The sequence below is a fragment of the Ascaphus truei genome, chromosome 10 (assembly GCF_040206685.1).
Source record: "Ascaphus truei isolate aAscTru1 chromosome 10, aAscTru1.hap1, whole genome shotgun sequence".
Classification (NCBI taxonomy): domain Eukaryota; kingdom Metazoa; phylum Chordata; class Amphibia; order Anura; family Ascaphidae; genus Ascaphus; species Ascaphus truei.
In genome coordinates this window covers 15,227,972-15,243,027 of record NC_134492.1, presented here as the reverse complement: position 1 = coordinate 15,243,027, position 15,056 = coordinate 15,227,972, and the positions used below count along the sequence as shown (strand labels likewise).

Sequence of the window (15,056 nt, the reverse complement as noted above, 5' to 3'; positions counted from 1 at the left end):
GTGCGAGGGTGAAGGCAGCCTCTACGCGTTTCGCGTCATACGCTTCGCCAGCTGCTGTGCTCGTTTGCGGGACATTCCGTGTTAGGAGGAAGAAAACCAGCCAGGAACTGCATCTTGTAGTGATGTTCCGTGGATGTACCGATGTATTTGTTACTTGATGAGAGTTTTTAATATTTTGCTATTTTATACTATAAATTATTTTATACTTACCAGTCTCCTCGTTGCGCTCCTTCTTGTTTTCGTTTGTATAGCGCCATCAGTGTACATAGCACTTTACAGCAGTAATACAAGTGACATAACAATAGGAGCCATAATAGGTAATAATAAGTAACTGGACCGTATTGTGCCTTCCAGCGCAGGAAGGTGTCATACAATAGCACCTCTTAGTAAACATGCCCCTACATGTTTTTGACCAAAAATGAAAACAAAATCAAGATGAACAATTTCTCTGCAGTTCTTTGTAGAAAGGTATGTGCCATTTAGGGTAATATATGTAGTGCTGTGCAAGAGAAGAGACACAATTCAAGTATAGTAGTCTTGTATTAAAACTGCTCCCAAAGTACACTATAAACTAAAGTGAACATCTGACTTATCAATTTCCTGCCAAAACCCATTCTGTATTCCACTAGCTCTCCTGTACATCCCTTAGGACCTCTTTCTTCAAAATTAATACTTCCCCTGTAACTATGTCTTGAGGTTTTCAGGGAAGCAATTTGAGATGCGCTTTCCACTTGCGCTGTTTAACTAATTCAGCGACTTGCTCCTCCTGTACTGAGAAGGTTCCTCGTCATTAAATCATATAAATGAGGAGGTGTTAATTGTCGAGGGCAGAGATAAAAGGGTTAAAGCAGTATGTTGCGTTTATATTCACTTTCCTAGCAGGGCTCAAGTATCAGAGAACACTGCAAGTGCTGGAACACAGAGACAGACACAATCATACAATGGGAAGGGAGTGTCCACAAATTAACACTGTTTGCTTCATATTTGATGCTTACCCACCATTGACCCCAACAAACTGGAGATTCTTTTTTGCCCCACTGCCTCCTGAGCGGTAGTTACTGGTTTTCTTTTTCATGATGGATTTCAGGCTGGTGCTAGGGGATCCCTCTGGTGAAATAGGAAGTCAGACATAGGAGTTAGGAGTCCACAGTTGCCATGGTGTAAAATTATATTGTGTCTGATTGATGACTACGGCTTATAAGTAAGTTACACGTCACTCAGGTCATTCTGTGCACGTCGCAGCGGCCTTCCGGGATGTTTTCGGACCACAATCCCAATTAACTTTAATGGGGATTTTCAGACGAAAACAGCTGGAACAGTCAATTGGGACAATATATAAAAAAGGCTGATAGTCGCATAGATTGTAAGCTCTTCAGAGCTGGCTCTTTCTCCCTAATGTTACCTTTTACTTGCTGCTCTTATCCCCACTGTTTGTACTTGTATTGTAATTGTGTAAAGCTCGGTAGATATGGTTGCAGCTATATCAATAACATTATACATACATATTAACACAATGCTACACTGACAATCAGCTCTCACTATTGTACAGAACAATATAAATAAAGAGTAGAGCATTACTCCGTGAGACGGAGTACAGGCAGTCCTCGGTTATCCGACACAATGCGTTACTCAAAATGGCGTTGTAAAGCGAAACGTTGTAAAGCGAAACACGTTTTCCCATAGGAACACTGTTTAAATGAAAGGTTCCGTTCCTGAAGGCATTTTTAACACTAAAATACACCAAATATTTTATGCAGGCAATAAGATATGCAGCACACACATAAATTATATAGTGTGTATATACTGTATTATATATATAATATAACATAAAATATAATATATTTTATCGTCTAATATAATATTATATAGTATAATATTATATATATACGCCATTACGACGCTTTGCAACGTTGTTTATGTGAATGTGTATATATATAAACACATGCACAACGTTGCAAAGCGTCGTAAGAGCGTTGGATAAGCCATTTTGGCGTTGTAAAAATGAATATAGGTATGCATTGCATAGCGTTGGATAAGCCATTCGTTGTAAAGCAAAGCGTTGTAAAACGAGGACTGCCTGTAATAATAAAATGCTTGCGTTGTGCACGCTGAGTATTGAATACAGAGATATCCACCTACAGGGCCCAAATCAACACAATATGGGGGTTCTTCACCCAAATATTGCAATATAATAGAAAAGTTCTGGCTCTTCTTACATTGGATCCCACAGAGGTCTAGGAGACTGAAGCTAAAAATCCGTGCGCCCGCCTCTGTGAGATTTAGTTCTGTGATTAGCAACACTGAACATCACTGATCGGGAAATACTCATCACATTCTGGAACAGGGCCAGCCAACTCCAGTCCCCAAGGGCCACCAACAGGTCCGGTTTTAAGGAAATCTCTGTTTCAGCACAGGTGGCTCAATAAGTGGCTCACTCGATGACTGAGCCACCGATTGAGCCACCTGTGCTGAAGCAGGGATATCCTTAAAATCTGCACTGTTGAGGGGTCTTGAAGGTCTGGAGTTGAGCCCCCTGTACTAATGCGTGCTATTTAATCTCTGCGAATGTGTGTATATTACTGTATATAAAGCACATCACAATGCAGCCATGCTTGATAAATGTAATAATGCTGATAAGAGAAAGTAGTTTTGTTGATATGTGTATATTAAAAGGTTTCTGTTTAATTACATTATACCTTGACAAACAAAACATTACACATTCATGGCACTGCCGCACTTAGAGTATAGATCACACATATTTCCCAACTGTTTATTCTGACTTACTGTAGCAAGCAGTGTTAGCCTATCATATCATATAATATATATATATATATACTGTATATATATAAAACATATAATGACATTCTATTCGATGGATTGTCACTGGAGAGGAGAAGTGAAATAAACAGCTCTTTTCCCCAACATCACTGGACAGTCAAGTAAAAATATCGAGGGAGGTGAGCTGATTTGGACATGCTTAGCCTGGAACAAAAATCAAAAGGCTCTATAAGTAACAGTGTTTATGATGTTAAAGGAATCCGCATATCTGGACAAGGATGTTATCACTGTTCTGGCTGCAAGTTATGATTATATATCTACCATATCTTTTGCAAAACATTTCAAAATCATTTTTACAGCACTACAAAATATTCTATATTCTCCACTTACCGCTTTGTTGGCTTCCGGTCTGGACCTTCTCCTTATCTGATGCTGTTTGAGTTGAGTAAACTGATGATAACAAATTTAGGGAGTTCACCAACTGATGCTGAATTGAACTGAGTTTGGATGCAGGCTGTTTTATAGCGCTGGCTAAATCTGGATATCCAGTTTCCAAATATGTCCACTGCTCCTGTAACAGCTCCTGGATACGTTTTACATAATGTCCAATAGATGCCTCTGTTGGAGCTCGATCTGCAGTGGGACAATGTTCGACTTCACCCGTTTCTCCCTCATTACTACATGCTTTACTCTCACAGATCTGGGTCTGTGTTCCATGGGTTTCCAGTGGCCCTTCTCCAATATGGTCAACTGTAACATCACTACTTATGGGTTCCTCGATTTTCAACTCACTCCAGTCCACATTTTGGGAGCCGTCAGGCTCTATGCCCAATGTAACATTAGTCACTGGGCCTGAACCAGTCTTATCCAAGTCATACAGTGATAACACTGCACATTCCTCACCTAAAGTCTCCTCTAGGTTTATTGCCTGATCACCACATCCCACTGATTGAGTCTCAACAGAAAGATTGACATACATGCTTTTGTCACAGGTTCCCCTTTTGTCTGTGGATTGTAGCGGATCAGTATTTACGGCAATATCTTTGTATTCTACAGCTTCCATTGATCTTCTGTTTAGGATCTCCTCCATTTCGCTGGATATGCTTGTGAGTTCTGCAATACGCACATCCTTTAACTTTGTGTCATTATTTTGCCTCTCCGCCAATAACTTAACACTCACCAGTTCCCTTTTACTGTCCTCTAATTGTTCTTCCAAATCAGTAACCTGTTGTTTAATAGCCAAAAATGTGGACGGATTTAAGTTAGCACAGCTTAAAGGTCCATGAATAACACTTTCTCCATTTCCTATGGCTACAGCTTCAGACTTAGGTTCACTTTCCAATATGTTCAGTTCTGCCCCCTCTTTTTCCTTTTTGTCCGCAAGAAGTTGTGAAACAGATTTGAGTTGTGCGGTTAGCTGGGTATTTTCCCCTTTGAGCACTGATATAGTCTGGTTAAGTTCAGGAATGGTTTTTAACTGCTCTTCAAGTTCTTTTATTCTTTTAAGCGCGGCTGTAATGTGGTCTTCAGAACTGGTATGTCGTCGACCAAATGGTTCTTCCAGACTTGCAAATTTGCTTTCACTGAAACTATTTATTGATTGTGGAAGTATCAGATACTGGTTTGGATCAGGTGACATTGTGCTTTCTGGGAGTGCTGCTGGCATACTGGATGCTCTGGCAAACTGTGGCCTCCCTCTGTAGCTGGTAAATTCTTCCTGAGATAACTCCCCCATTGACTTGTGTGTCTCAAATATATTATCCTTCCTCCTATAATTTAACTCATGCACATATCGTAAACGTAGCGATGACTCACTCTCTGAGAAAACATTACTATCCTTGGCATCAGCTTTGTAGCCCATGGCTCCCCAGGTTTTGCTAGAGGAGGAAGCATGAGATTGTGCCACATTGTCAGGTACACTAAAGTTTCGAGGAAGAGTGCTAAACTTAGATTGCTTTGCCTTTCTATTAATGTGTATCCTCTTTATGGTATTTCCTTTTTCAATATCATGCACATACTTCAGAAAGTCAAGGTCTAAATGAAACCCATAAGGTGTCTCGACAGAATAGGACATGCGTTTTTCCTTCTTCTCTGTGTTCGGTGAAACATCTTCTCCTGAAAGAGACCAATAGTGTTTGAGCATGAGAACACCCTTGCTTGTACTTCTATTTAAGTAGGACTTCCTTTCATGGACTTAGGCTGACTTCTAAATAATATAAGTGTGAATAAATCTATAAACAGACACAGTAATTACAGAATACCGTATACTGAAAACCCACAGTTTTGCAAAACATCGGTCTGCAGTCCAAAGTGGTCAAGAGAACAGTTCTGGTCTTCTGGAACTGCACAGGTTATCTAACATTCCCAATACACTGCATTCCCACTGTGCTCCTTGTCTCTGCTTTTCTGACACCTTTCCCTATACTCCTTCTTACCATGAATGTCTACAGCCTATAATCCCACTTTCAAGATCTTGCTAAATACTGGAGAAAACAGTGGAGTCACAGAAGATTGGCTCATTTTATAGAGTCTCTCTGAAATTCAGATAGTTGGGAACAGTGATACAGAAAAGTTAATTATATCACCAGTTGTTTTAATGGTGGTGATTAATCAAAGCAGTGCAGTGTAGGACAATAATTGTTCAGAGTTTGATAAATGGATTTAATAAGCACCAGTATTGCAAACTGTACAAATTTCGGCTCTTCCATCTAAAATGAAAATCCTCTTCGGGAGTGTAACTCTGTGTTTCCTGTCTCCCCCCCTTTCTCCCCCCCTCCATCACTGGGAATGAGAGAAACCTTCTACATTCAAAAGGATTTATTCACTTTTATCCATCTGGCTCAAACTTTTAGAAGCAGTAATTTTCTTGGACAAGTGCAGATTTGTTATAGGTTATGCTAACCAATATGAGAGTTCTTCATGAAAACTCAGAAGTCTCTTTTTCCCATGTACTGTACACGCTCAAGATTTGTATGTTATATTTGCTCTATGAAGAATGATCTTGTTGGTCCATCAAAAGGTATCACAACCAAGGACAAATCTCCACTTTTAGCCATTTGTTAATGAATCGTAATTAAAACAAGACGCAAGATCTCTGTAATGTCCCCCAGCTTCCTTTTCCCAGATCCTGTTTGGATGAACATACCAGCCCATATGCTTGTGTCAGGTATACAACTATGAGATCATCAAATACAGAAATGCCTAAAAAAATAAAGACAGGAGGTAGATAATGGCCCATTACTAAATGGTGTCATTTCACCAGACACCTTATGCCAATTCACATAATTGGGCTGTAATCTTCTTTCCGTGTGTTTAATGGAATATCACCTCTTTGTAAATATAGCACAATATGTAATGTAGGGTACTGGTGTTGTTGATACAATGTAATTATTTATTGGCAAACCTTAATCATGAGCAACTCTGTAACTGATCATATAATATTACAGCAGGTGGATGACCTGACGGTTAAATTGAAAAGATTTATGTATGCTTTTTGAAATAGTAACTATTAGAAGAAGGGCCAAGGAGCTGGTCGCTGGTCATGCAAAGCAGAAGCTTCTGGAGACATCCTCTTTTTGCAAAACAGTTGGTGCACATTGGAAACATAAAGAACCAGTGACTCACCTGGGGTTATTAAAATGTACTTTGACTAAAAAAAAACCTGTGGACATTTATTATCTTCCAAGACATTGATATACCATTTTTTTAAAGAGACTAGGCCAGTGGTTTTCAACCTTTGTTTTGTTAAGGAACCCTATAATTATATTGTGAAATTCTGCGGAACCCCCAACCCTCTCTAATAGCATGTCTGAGATCAAATGCATTATAAGGAACCCCAACCCTCTCTAATAGCACGCCTGAGATCAGATGCATTGTAAGGGACCCCAACACTCTCTAATAGCGTTTCTGAGATCAGATGCATTGTAAGGAACCCCAACCCTCTCTAATAGCACACCTGAGATCAGATACATTGTAAGGAACCCCAACCCTCTCTAATAGCGTGTCAAAGATCAAATGCATTATAAGGAACCCCAACCCTCTCTAATAGCACGCCTGAGATCAGATACATTGTAAGGAACCCCAACCCTCTCTAATAGCGTGTCTGAGATCAAATGCATTATAAGGAACCCCAACCCTCTCTAATAGCACGCCTGAGATCAGATTCATTGTAAGGAACCCCAACCCTCTCTAATAGCGTGTCTTAGATCAGATGTATTGTAAGGAACCCCAACCCTCTCTAATAGCGCGTCTGAGATCAGATGTATTGTAAGGAACCCCAACCCTCTCTAATAGCGCGTCTGAGATCAGATGCATTGTAAATTATTCTGTCTTTGATACGATTTTCAAATGACCTGAAACATGTGAGGAACCATTTAGACGCCCGGGGAACCCAACGTTTACTAGGAACTCCTGTTGATAAACACTGCACTAGAGAGAACGGATGTAGCAACTGGATGAAATAATAAGGGGAAATCGTAAATAGCGATTCCTTTTATTGTGTCCTCTGCAGCTTCACTTCTTTGCGAGTCAGACAATTTTTGTAATTATTATTTGAAGAGATATTGGGGTGTTCAGATCAATGTTTCTAAAGTGAGTTGACACGTTGTAGCAAGTACAGAAAACATGTTACAGCAACATACAGTATCAGCATGGTTAACAGTACCCTGGCAATGAAAGTCACATACCATTTGTTTTCTCCATATTCAGACTTTCTTCTGTCGGGTTGGAGTAGAAAACTTCATCCAAAGAGTCAATAGAAACAGGATGGCAAACCTGGAAAGAAAATACAAAATGCTGAAGAAGAACGAGGCCAACAAGTTGACTACTAAGTTGACCTGATTGCTGAACCTCCGTCTTGTTTAAGGGGTTTCGTTACTACTGGTGATGTGGAAACTCTTAAGGAACAGGATGTTATGTTTTCATAGAAGACGCTTACAGTACGTGTTTGTGTGTCGATGCTAGTACTGCTTTATAAATAGTATGGCATATTCATAAATGCAATGCAACAGCAAGTCATGGAAAGCAATTGGACAAGCCATCAAGTCCTGTTCTAAAGGAGTAATCCAAGCATTTTTTAAATTCCACTCAATGACATTTTTAACGAGCTTTAATATACTGAGCATCCTGTGATTTCTATAGCAGGTTTTAGCCCAATTGCCCAGCAGTGCAAGATCTTTGTAACACTTCTCTGTTTATGATCATTTGTTGCCAATATTCCCAGCAGTTTGAGCTGCAAACAGTAACAGTAGATAATGTTACCTTAGTAATATCAGGATATATTGTAGTTGCTGAGTTATATTGACTGAAGGATTGATTGAACCTGAAAAGCAGCCATTTAATGAACCCTGGGAAGCAAAATCTTTGCTGATCGATTACGGGAGAACCAATCGATCGTCAGCTTAGGTAATTCGTTTTCAATAAAGGTAATCAAAGGCTGCATATATTAAAACAACAATGTTATTTTTATTTTTTATAGCGCCACGCGCACTGTCTCTTTAGAGGGAGCCGTATTGCCTTGCACTTTCGAACTCCCCCAACTGTCTAATGAAATAATGGGGCTTTTCAAAGGAGCTGCAATATATTCTACAGCATATCCCCTTTTGGTTCTAGTCATGGTCACTCTTGGAACACATGGGGTAACATTGTATCAAGGTGCAGTGCACACAAAGGCAGAGAGAGCAAAAAAATAGTAATTACAGTAATCCTCACTGCGCATAATGACGGACGCTAATCACTGATCTGTGCCACAAAATTGCACATTTTCGGTACCTCCAAAATGAAAGATTTTATATTTAAATGCATCACCTCCCACTTTGTACAGCGCTGCGGAAAATGTTGACGCCATACAGATAAAAGATAATAATAATAACTTTCACCCCTGTAAAACAAACCTCTTTGACTGGTAAACAAACAGCATAGAGAGTATTTATTCTGAAGAAATAATGTAAGTCATATATCTGATGATTTTCTTTTCTTAATGCTCGTCCTGGATACATATACAATGCCATTGTCTCTTTGTCACCCATACTCATCTGATTGCAAGCTCTTAGGGACAGGTTCTCTCCCGATCTTTACTTTATGCCTGATACTCCTGTCCCTGTATTTTCACATTGCCGGTATGCATATGCTGTAAAGCAGGGGTCCTCAACTCCAGTCCCCAATACCTCCCAACAGGTCAGGTTTTCAGGACAGCCCTGCTTCAGCACCGGTAGCTCAATCCGACTGAGTCCATGTGCTGAAGCTGGGATACCCTGAAAACCTGTCCTGTTGGGGGGTCTTGAGGACTGGAGTTGAGCACCCCTGCTGTAAAGTACGGCTTAGATGTTTGGGGTATAAATAATATAACAATCGTGCTAATAAATGTATACGCAATTCATATGTGATCCATGGTTAGTACAGCGCTAAGACCTCTAGATATATAGCGAATGGTATAATATGATAATACATTATTTAAATAGCTATTTAAAGAGCAACCACAAATGTTAAAATCTAATCACAAGCATCAAATACTGTAGCACATTTCTGTGTCATAATACTAAAAATATGTCCTATAAAAAAAACTAGCACAACACAATCTGCATTCTAACTGCCCACATAACTCGATCAGTAACATTAGCATACCTCCGGTAACATTCACACATAAAAGAGATTTAACGAGCCAGTATACAAATGAGATGCAATTAGTTGCCTGTGCATAAGCAAATACATAATCCAAACTAACATGGTTAAAAAAAAAAAAAAAACACGCTAAAAACACCTAATTAACACTATCACAGCCTCAGCTTGCCAGGGGCTGTCGTGTTCGTCTGCATTGCAGCAAGTTGATTTCGAAAAGGAAAATTCCCAGTGGGAGAGGGGGAAAAAAAACTCACATTTGAAAACATTTTGCAATTTCACATTGAAATGCTCCTACCTACATGACCCGAAAAGCGTAGGAGTTTGTTGTTTTCTTCACAGAGAGGCTTGTTTCCATTGCATGTCAATAGGAAAATGTTTACAGCAGGCAGCAATGTGTGCTTCCTAGCTATTAATGGGCTTCGTCAGGTGACCGGTGACCTTGACAGCAAAGCAAATATAACATTTTTTTTTTTTGCTGGAGAAAGTGGAACAGTTATTGAAAATGTTTTCTATTTCTGCAAATGTGCAGTCTTTTAGAAACCGTTTCCCTTTGCAAATATGTGAGATATGGTAAGAAAGGATGTTTATAGTGATTAGGTCATGCTGTGAAAAAGCAGCAAAGCTGTAGCAAATAAGAGACGGAATCGGTGAAACAGTAAATTATTTTTTTTCCCATGAAAAAAAAGTTGGCTTATTTAATAATTAACAGCAGGCACACAGCATTCTTCAGCAAGACCACAGTATATGCACAGGCAAAAAATGCACAAGGGACCTGCATGCCTGGCACCTCTCAGATCATTAGCATGCAGGAGGGATTGTTCATTTTCCTTAACTCCTTCAAAGTAATATACAGCAGGCCCTGCAGCGCAGAATGGCTGAAGCAGTGTTTGATCTTCAAAAAGAAAATTCTATGAGTAAAGAAATATAACTCTTCACCATCCAACCTTACGGGAGGGTAGTAAACTCATGTTAACACTGGCATGGACTGAAAGCCCCAATACCTAGGCAAACCTTCCCCTATGATGTAAATATCCCCCTAAAACATACACATCTAATATAAAAAGCTTGTGGTACTACCGTTTTGTATCAAGAGTGCTGCTGTAACACCCATCTTGATAAAAAAAAAGAAAAAGATCAGTGCAAAAAGTGTTCAGGGGACCAGCACGCATATATCCAGTGACATGTGGTGGGCCACGGAACAATGATTGGCAACCACGTCCTTACTTCTATGGCAATCACAGACCCAGGTCACACTTTCTGTATTCTGTGTACACTTCCAATTCCCGCTAGGTAAGCATCCAAAAGGAAAGTAAACCTCAACGTCAAGAGAAGTGGTGGTTTCCAAAAAATGGAGTTGAGCGACCTAATTCTTTAGAAGGAGCTTCTTTAGATGTTCTTTAGACATGGCTAGCAGTCACCTCCATGTTATTGATACATATTCAGCCAATCTTGTCTTTTATACTCACTTTCTCACTTAGAATTGACTAGAAAAGGGTAAAAGAACGATATGTGTCTCAAACTAGTTTAGAGGGCTTTGTTACAGTCCGGCATGTAGCAAATATAGCATCTTATAGTATCTGTGAGACAGCAACCACTCTCACATACTTATGTCCAGTGGCAGATTTACCATTAGGTTGGATAGGCCCTGGCCTAGGGCATTTTGGGGCGGCAAAATTCCCATATACAGAGACCCCGCTCTCTTCCCCACTGATTTCCGGGGAGAGCGTGGGGCCTCTGTACAGTTCTTACCTTCCCCTTCGTGCCGCGCTCCTCCTTTGCGCCACCTTCCTCATTCTTTAGCATCAAATGACACTGCGACGTCACATGGCGTCAACTTACGCCACAACGTCACATTACCAGGGCAGCGAGATAACGTGACTTCATGTTGCCAACACGAACCCATGTGACAGCGTAACGTCATTTGACGCTGAAGGGGGAGGGCGGCACAATGAAGGAGGACGGCACCAGGTAAGGGCGGCAGTTTTGTAAACCCGCCACTGCTTATGTGAAATATCTTATTGCAGTAAAATGTAAATCACTAGAAATACTGCAGCCATCAATATCAGGTGCAATCAATGTTTAACTGTGATCATTTGTATTAGCAAGTAGCTTTAAATAATTGCCTGCTTACATATGCATCCTCTTCATTAATGCTGAAATACACTCGCTGCATAACACAGCATGTCCTTCACTCGCTTTAAGTGTGAAAGAGCTTCATATCAACTTGAGGAAAATTATTATTATTATTTGTAAAGTGCCAACATATTCTGTATGGCGGTACAGAGGTTTGATAATTACATAAACAGTTACATACAAATATGGCAGGGAACAAAAGGAGAAAAAGGGCAAAAATTCCTGGAAAAGTGACTCAATAAAAAAGTAATAATAAATAAATAATCACTAAATTGGTGACAATATAATAAATGTGCAAATATATTAAATGCGTGACACAGGGTGGAGAATCAAAAATAAATCAAAAATATGTACCACCCTAGAGGAAGATGCTGCTTTTTCAAAAGTTGTTTCCCAACATCTAAACAGCAATGTAGCAACGAATCCGCAGGGCACATGTGAAAATAATGTAAAAAAGGGTAATAGGTTCAAGTGAAAGGTGAAAATATGCCACTAAGGTGGTGTAAGGGGATTTCAAGCGCAGTCACATTCTGACTAAGTGATAACATCTCTTAACTGTTGGAACTTTCTGTTTTTATGACCCCCTATGTATATATACAATGCATTTGCAATATTTAACAGCCCAACTCTTAAAAGGCCATTAAGAATCTGTAACGGTTATTCATGTTCCGTAATTCGCTTTGTCCTACACAATGTAACTACAACACACATCACTGCGAAATGCTCCAAGAACTAGATTGGCCATCACTTGAGTCCGGGCGCATGGTACGGTACATTTGTCCTGTCTAGCCTTCAAATACTTTCTGGGCAAGCTACCCAGCTACCTGAACAAGCTCCTCACCCCTACCACACGCAGCACTTATTGCCTTAGATCTGGCAAAAATAATGTTCACAGTCCCAAGGTTCAACAAAGAATCCGGTCACTTTTCCTTCTGTTACCGTGCACCACATAACTGGAACAATCTACCGGAGACTTTCAGAGCCGCCACCAGTTTAAGTTCTTTCAAGAGTTCAGATGTCTCACATTTTAATCTTGTCTGTAACTGTTGCATACGCCCATAACATATATTATCTCTAACTGTCCATGAAATGTCTGTAAATATGTATGTATGTATATCTTTTCTTATATAGCACCATCCAGGTACAAAGCGCTTTACAGCAGTGATACACGTGACATAATATTATAACGCATAATGGGAATAAGTGCTTCAGACATGAAATAATAGGAAAAGGAGTCCCTGCCCCAAAGAGCTTACAATCTAAGTGGTAGGAACTTACAGAGATAGAAGGAGGGTGTGCTGGTAAGTGCGTCTGCAAGGAGTCAAGGCAGTGCAAATTAAATCTGTAATATCAGCCAGCGGAGCTACCCATATGCTTTGTTTAACATCATTTTTAACCACTGTTTGTTTAACGCAACCATTTACTGTCAACAGGGGCGGATTGGAGGTGAAATGTGCTCCGGGCATTTCACTTACCCGCCGACCTCCTCCACCGACTTTGCTGCGTCATCATGTCGCCGCATCACATGATGGCGTGTTGTTTTGGCAATGCAATGCCATGTGACATCACACAGCCACGTCGATGGAGGAGGTCTGCTCTTGAAATGGCAAGTCTTACAGAGGCCCCGTTCTCTCCCCGGCAAACAATTTAATTGTTGTGGAGAGGAGCGCTGGGTTCTGTAATCGCGATGCATGGTGCAGCACCGGCCCAAAGCATGCGAGCGTGCTGTGGCACACGTCCACAGCACCGGCAGGTGTTACTTACCGTAAATTTAATAGCCACGTGGCACTGGCCCACCGGGCATTTTCGCTGTGTTCTGGCGGCCCAATCCACCCCTGATTGTCAACATAACTCTGTGCCCAGGACATACTTGAAAATTAGAGATTATTCTCAATGTATTATTTCCTGGTAAAACATTTTATAAATAAATACATAATCCTTAAATACAGTTTAAAATTGGGCCCTAAACAAACAAATTGGCCACAATTGTACTTCGTTTATACCAGTGCCTGATATTAGGGAGTGGAAAGAAGATCAGCTCATACTCAGAAGAGCTTTTGTTAAGATTCCAGAAATAAATATGGCCTCACTGGGAATATTTGTTAGATTTTGAACTTCTTTTGACTACACAGGAAATAAATTAATGGCTTTGCAATGTGCTGGATCTGGGAACAGCAGTCAGCTGTTCTAAAACTTTAAACAATACAAAAGCATATTATCCAGTTTCGTAATGGGATAGGAGATAATGGGTTTAACAATTGACTACAAACTATTAGGATCAAGTAATTAAACTAAAGCTTGGAAATTCTCGTGTAACAAACATGCCTGTAGAATTTTAGGTGTGGCTCATAGAGAAATTGGACAGCATAGAAATAGAGTTTCTAGAATTGATGACATACAGCAGGATCAGTTAGATGAGCAGTTACTGTGGTCTTTACTGGTGATAAAACATTCTCTGGGCACATCACTGGTAGCTAACAGGTTCCAAACCACTTAGGATCTCACTGTAAGAAGTTGCACACAGGTTGCCCTCTCCACAACACTTAACCACATGTCGTTTAAGGACCACGGCTGCTTCTATCAATCAAAAAACCTTCTATAAATTATCTCTTTTTTTACACATATATATATCTATATATATATACACACACATCATCTTCACTTCCCTCAAATCCTTATCTCACTGCCACAAACTGGCGGGTATAAGGGATCTGTCCGAATATCCAGGATGACTGCTGAAGTGACATCATCTTCACCGTAGCTACTATGGCCAGCTTGCTTCCTGGCAATCCCTGCCCTCACAGAAAGTAGGCCTCGCTTTGGACCTCATTGCCAGGAATTGCCTCTGGCCTTTAAATAGCAGGCAGTTGCTATTCAACTTTGCTCGTGCAAAGTACTTGTACCTTGTCCCGTCTGAGCTCTGCCTTGCCTGCCGCCTGTCTCGACCTCGGAACCGGGCCTGACTACCCCTTGCCTGCCACCTGCCTCGACCTCAGAACCAGACCTGACTACCCTTTGCCTGCCGCCTACCTCGACCCCTGAACCGTACCAGACTACCCCTGCATCCCAGGCCTCTGATCCCAGGCCAAGCTCGGTGTATTACTCCCTGCCTCTGCCATTTAGGTCCGTATCCTGTCCTGCAGTCAGCAACGTTACAGTGGGAAGGTGGCAATAGGTGTTTAGGAAGATGTATAGTAGCACTTGTGCTGGTACATTTAACCATACCATGAAAGCTTGAACAATATACCCAGATAAAGTGGGAAAGGTATTTGCGAACATGCAAATGAGGCCAGAATGTCAAGTAAGGCCTCAATCCCCAAATATCAAACACAACAAAAAGCAATGGCTCTAATTCTCCGGAGGCTGGAATGCCCCTGGGCCTGACAGCGTTCCGGAAGAAGGCAGGAAGGCAGAGAGCGCTAAGAAACCCCGGAGGTTAAATAAAAGCTGTCATTCAAACCTAAATCTGGCAACCCACTGGTTAGAAGAAAAGATTGAGCTCAAAAGCCGACACCTATTCTATTACA

General features: G+C 40.7%; 1 protein-coding gene across 11 annotated transcripts in view; it reads right to left on the bottom strand.

Moving 5' to 3' along the window:
- Positions 1–15,056, bottom strand: part of KANK4 (KN motif and ankyrin repeat domains 4) — a 114,993-nt gene that overhangs the window by 37,643 nt on the left and 62,294 nt on the right. For 7 of the 11 annotated variants that reach the window (XM_075615951.1, XM_075615952.1, XM_075615950.1 and 4 more), the window contains 3 exons: positions 7,464–7,551; positions 3,169–4,893; positions 996–1,107 (listed from right to left, as the gene is read on the bottom strand). In XM_075615951.1, coding sequence (XP_075472066.1) covers positions 996–1,107; positions 3,169–4,893; positions 7,464–7,479 — 1,853 coding nt within the window. In that variant the 5' untranslated portion in view covers positions 7,480–7,551. Of the gene's footprint in view, positions 1–995; positions 1,108–3,168; positions 4,894–7,463; positions 7,552–9,399; positions 9,509–9,535; positions 9,604–9,691; positions 9,792–15,056 lie in introns of those variants that run through there. The other 4 variants (XM_075615954.1, XM_075615949.1, XM_075615953.1 and 1 more) reach the window with 4 other exon arrangements.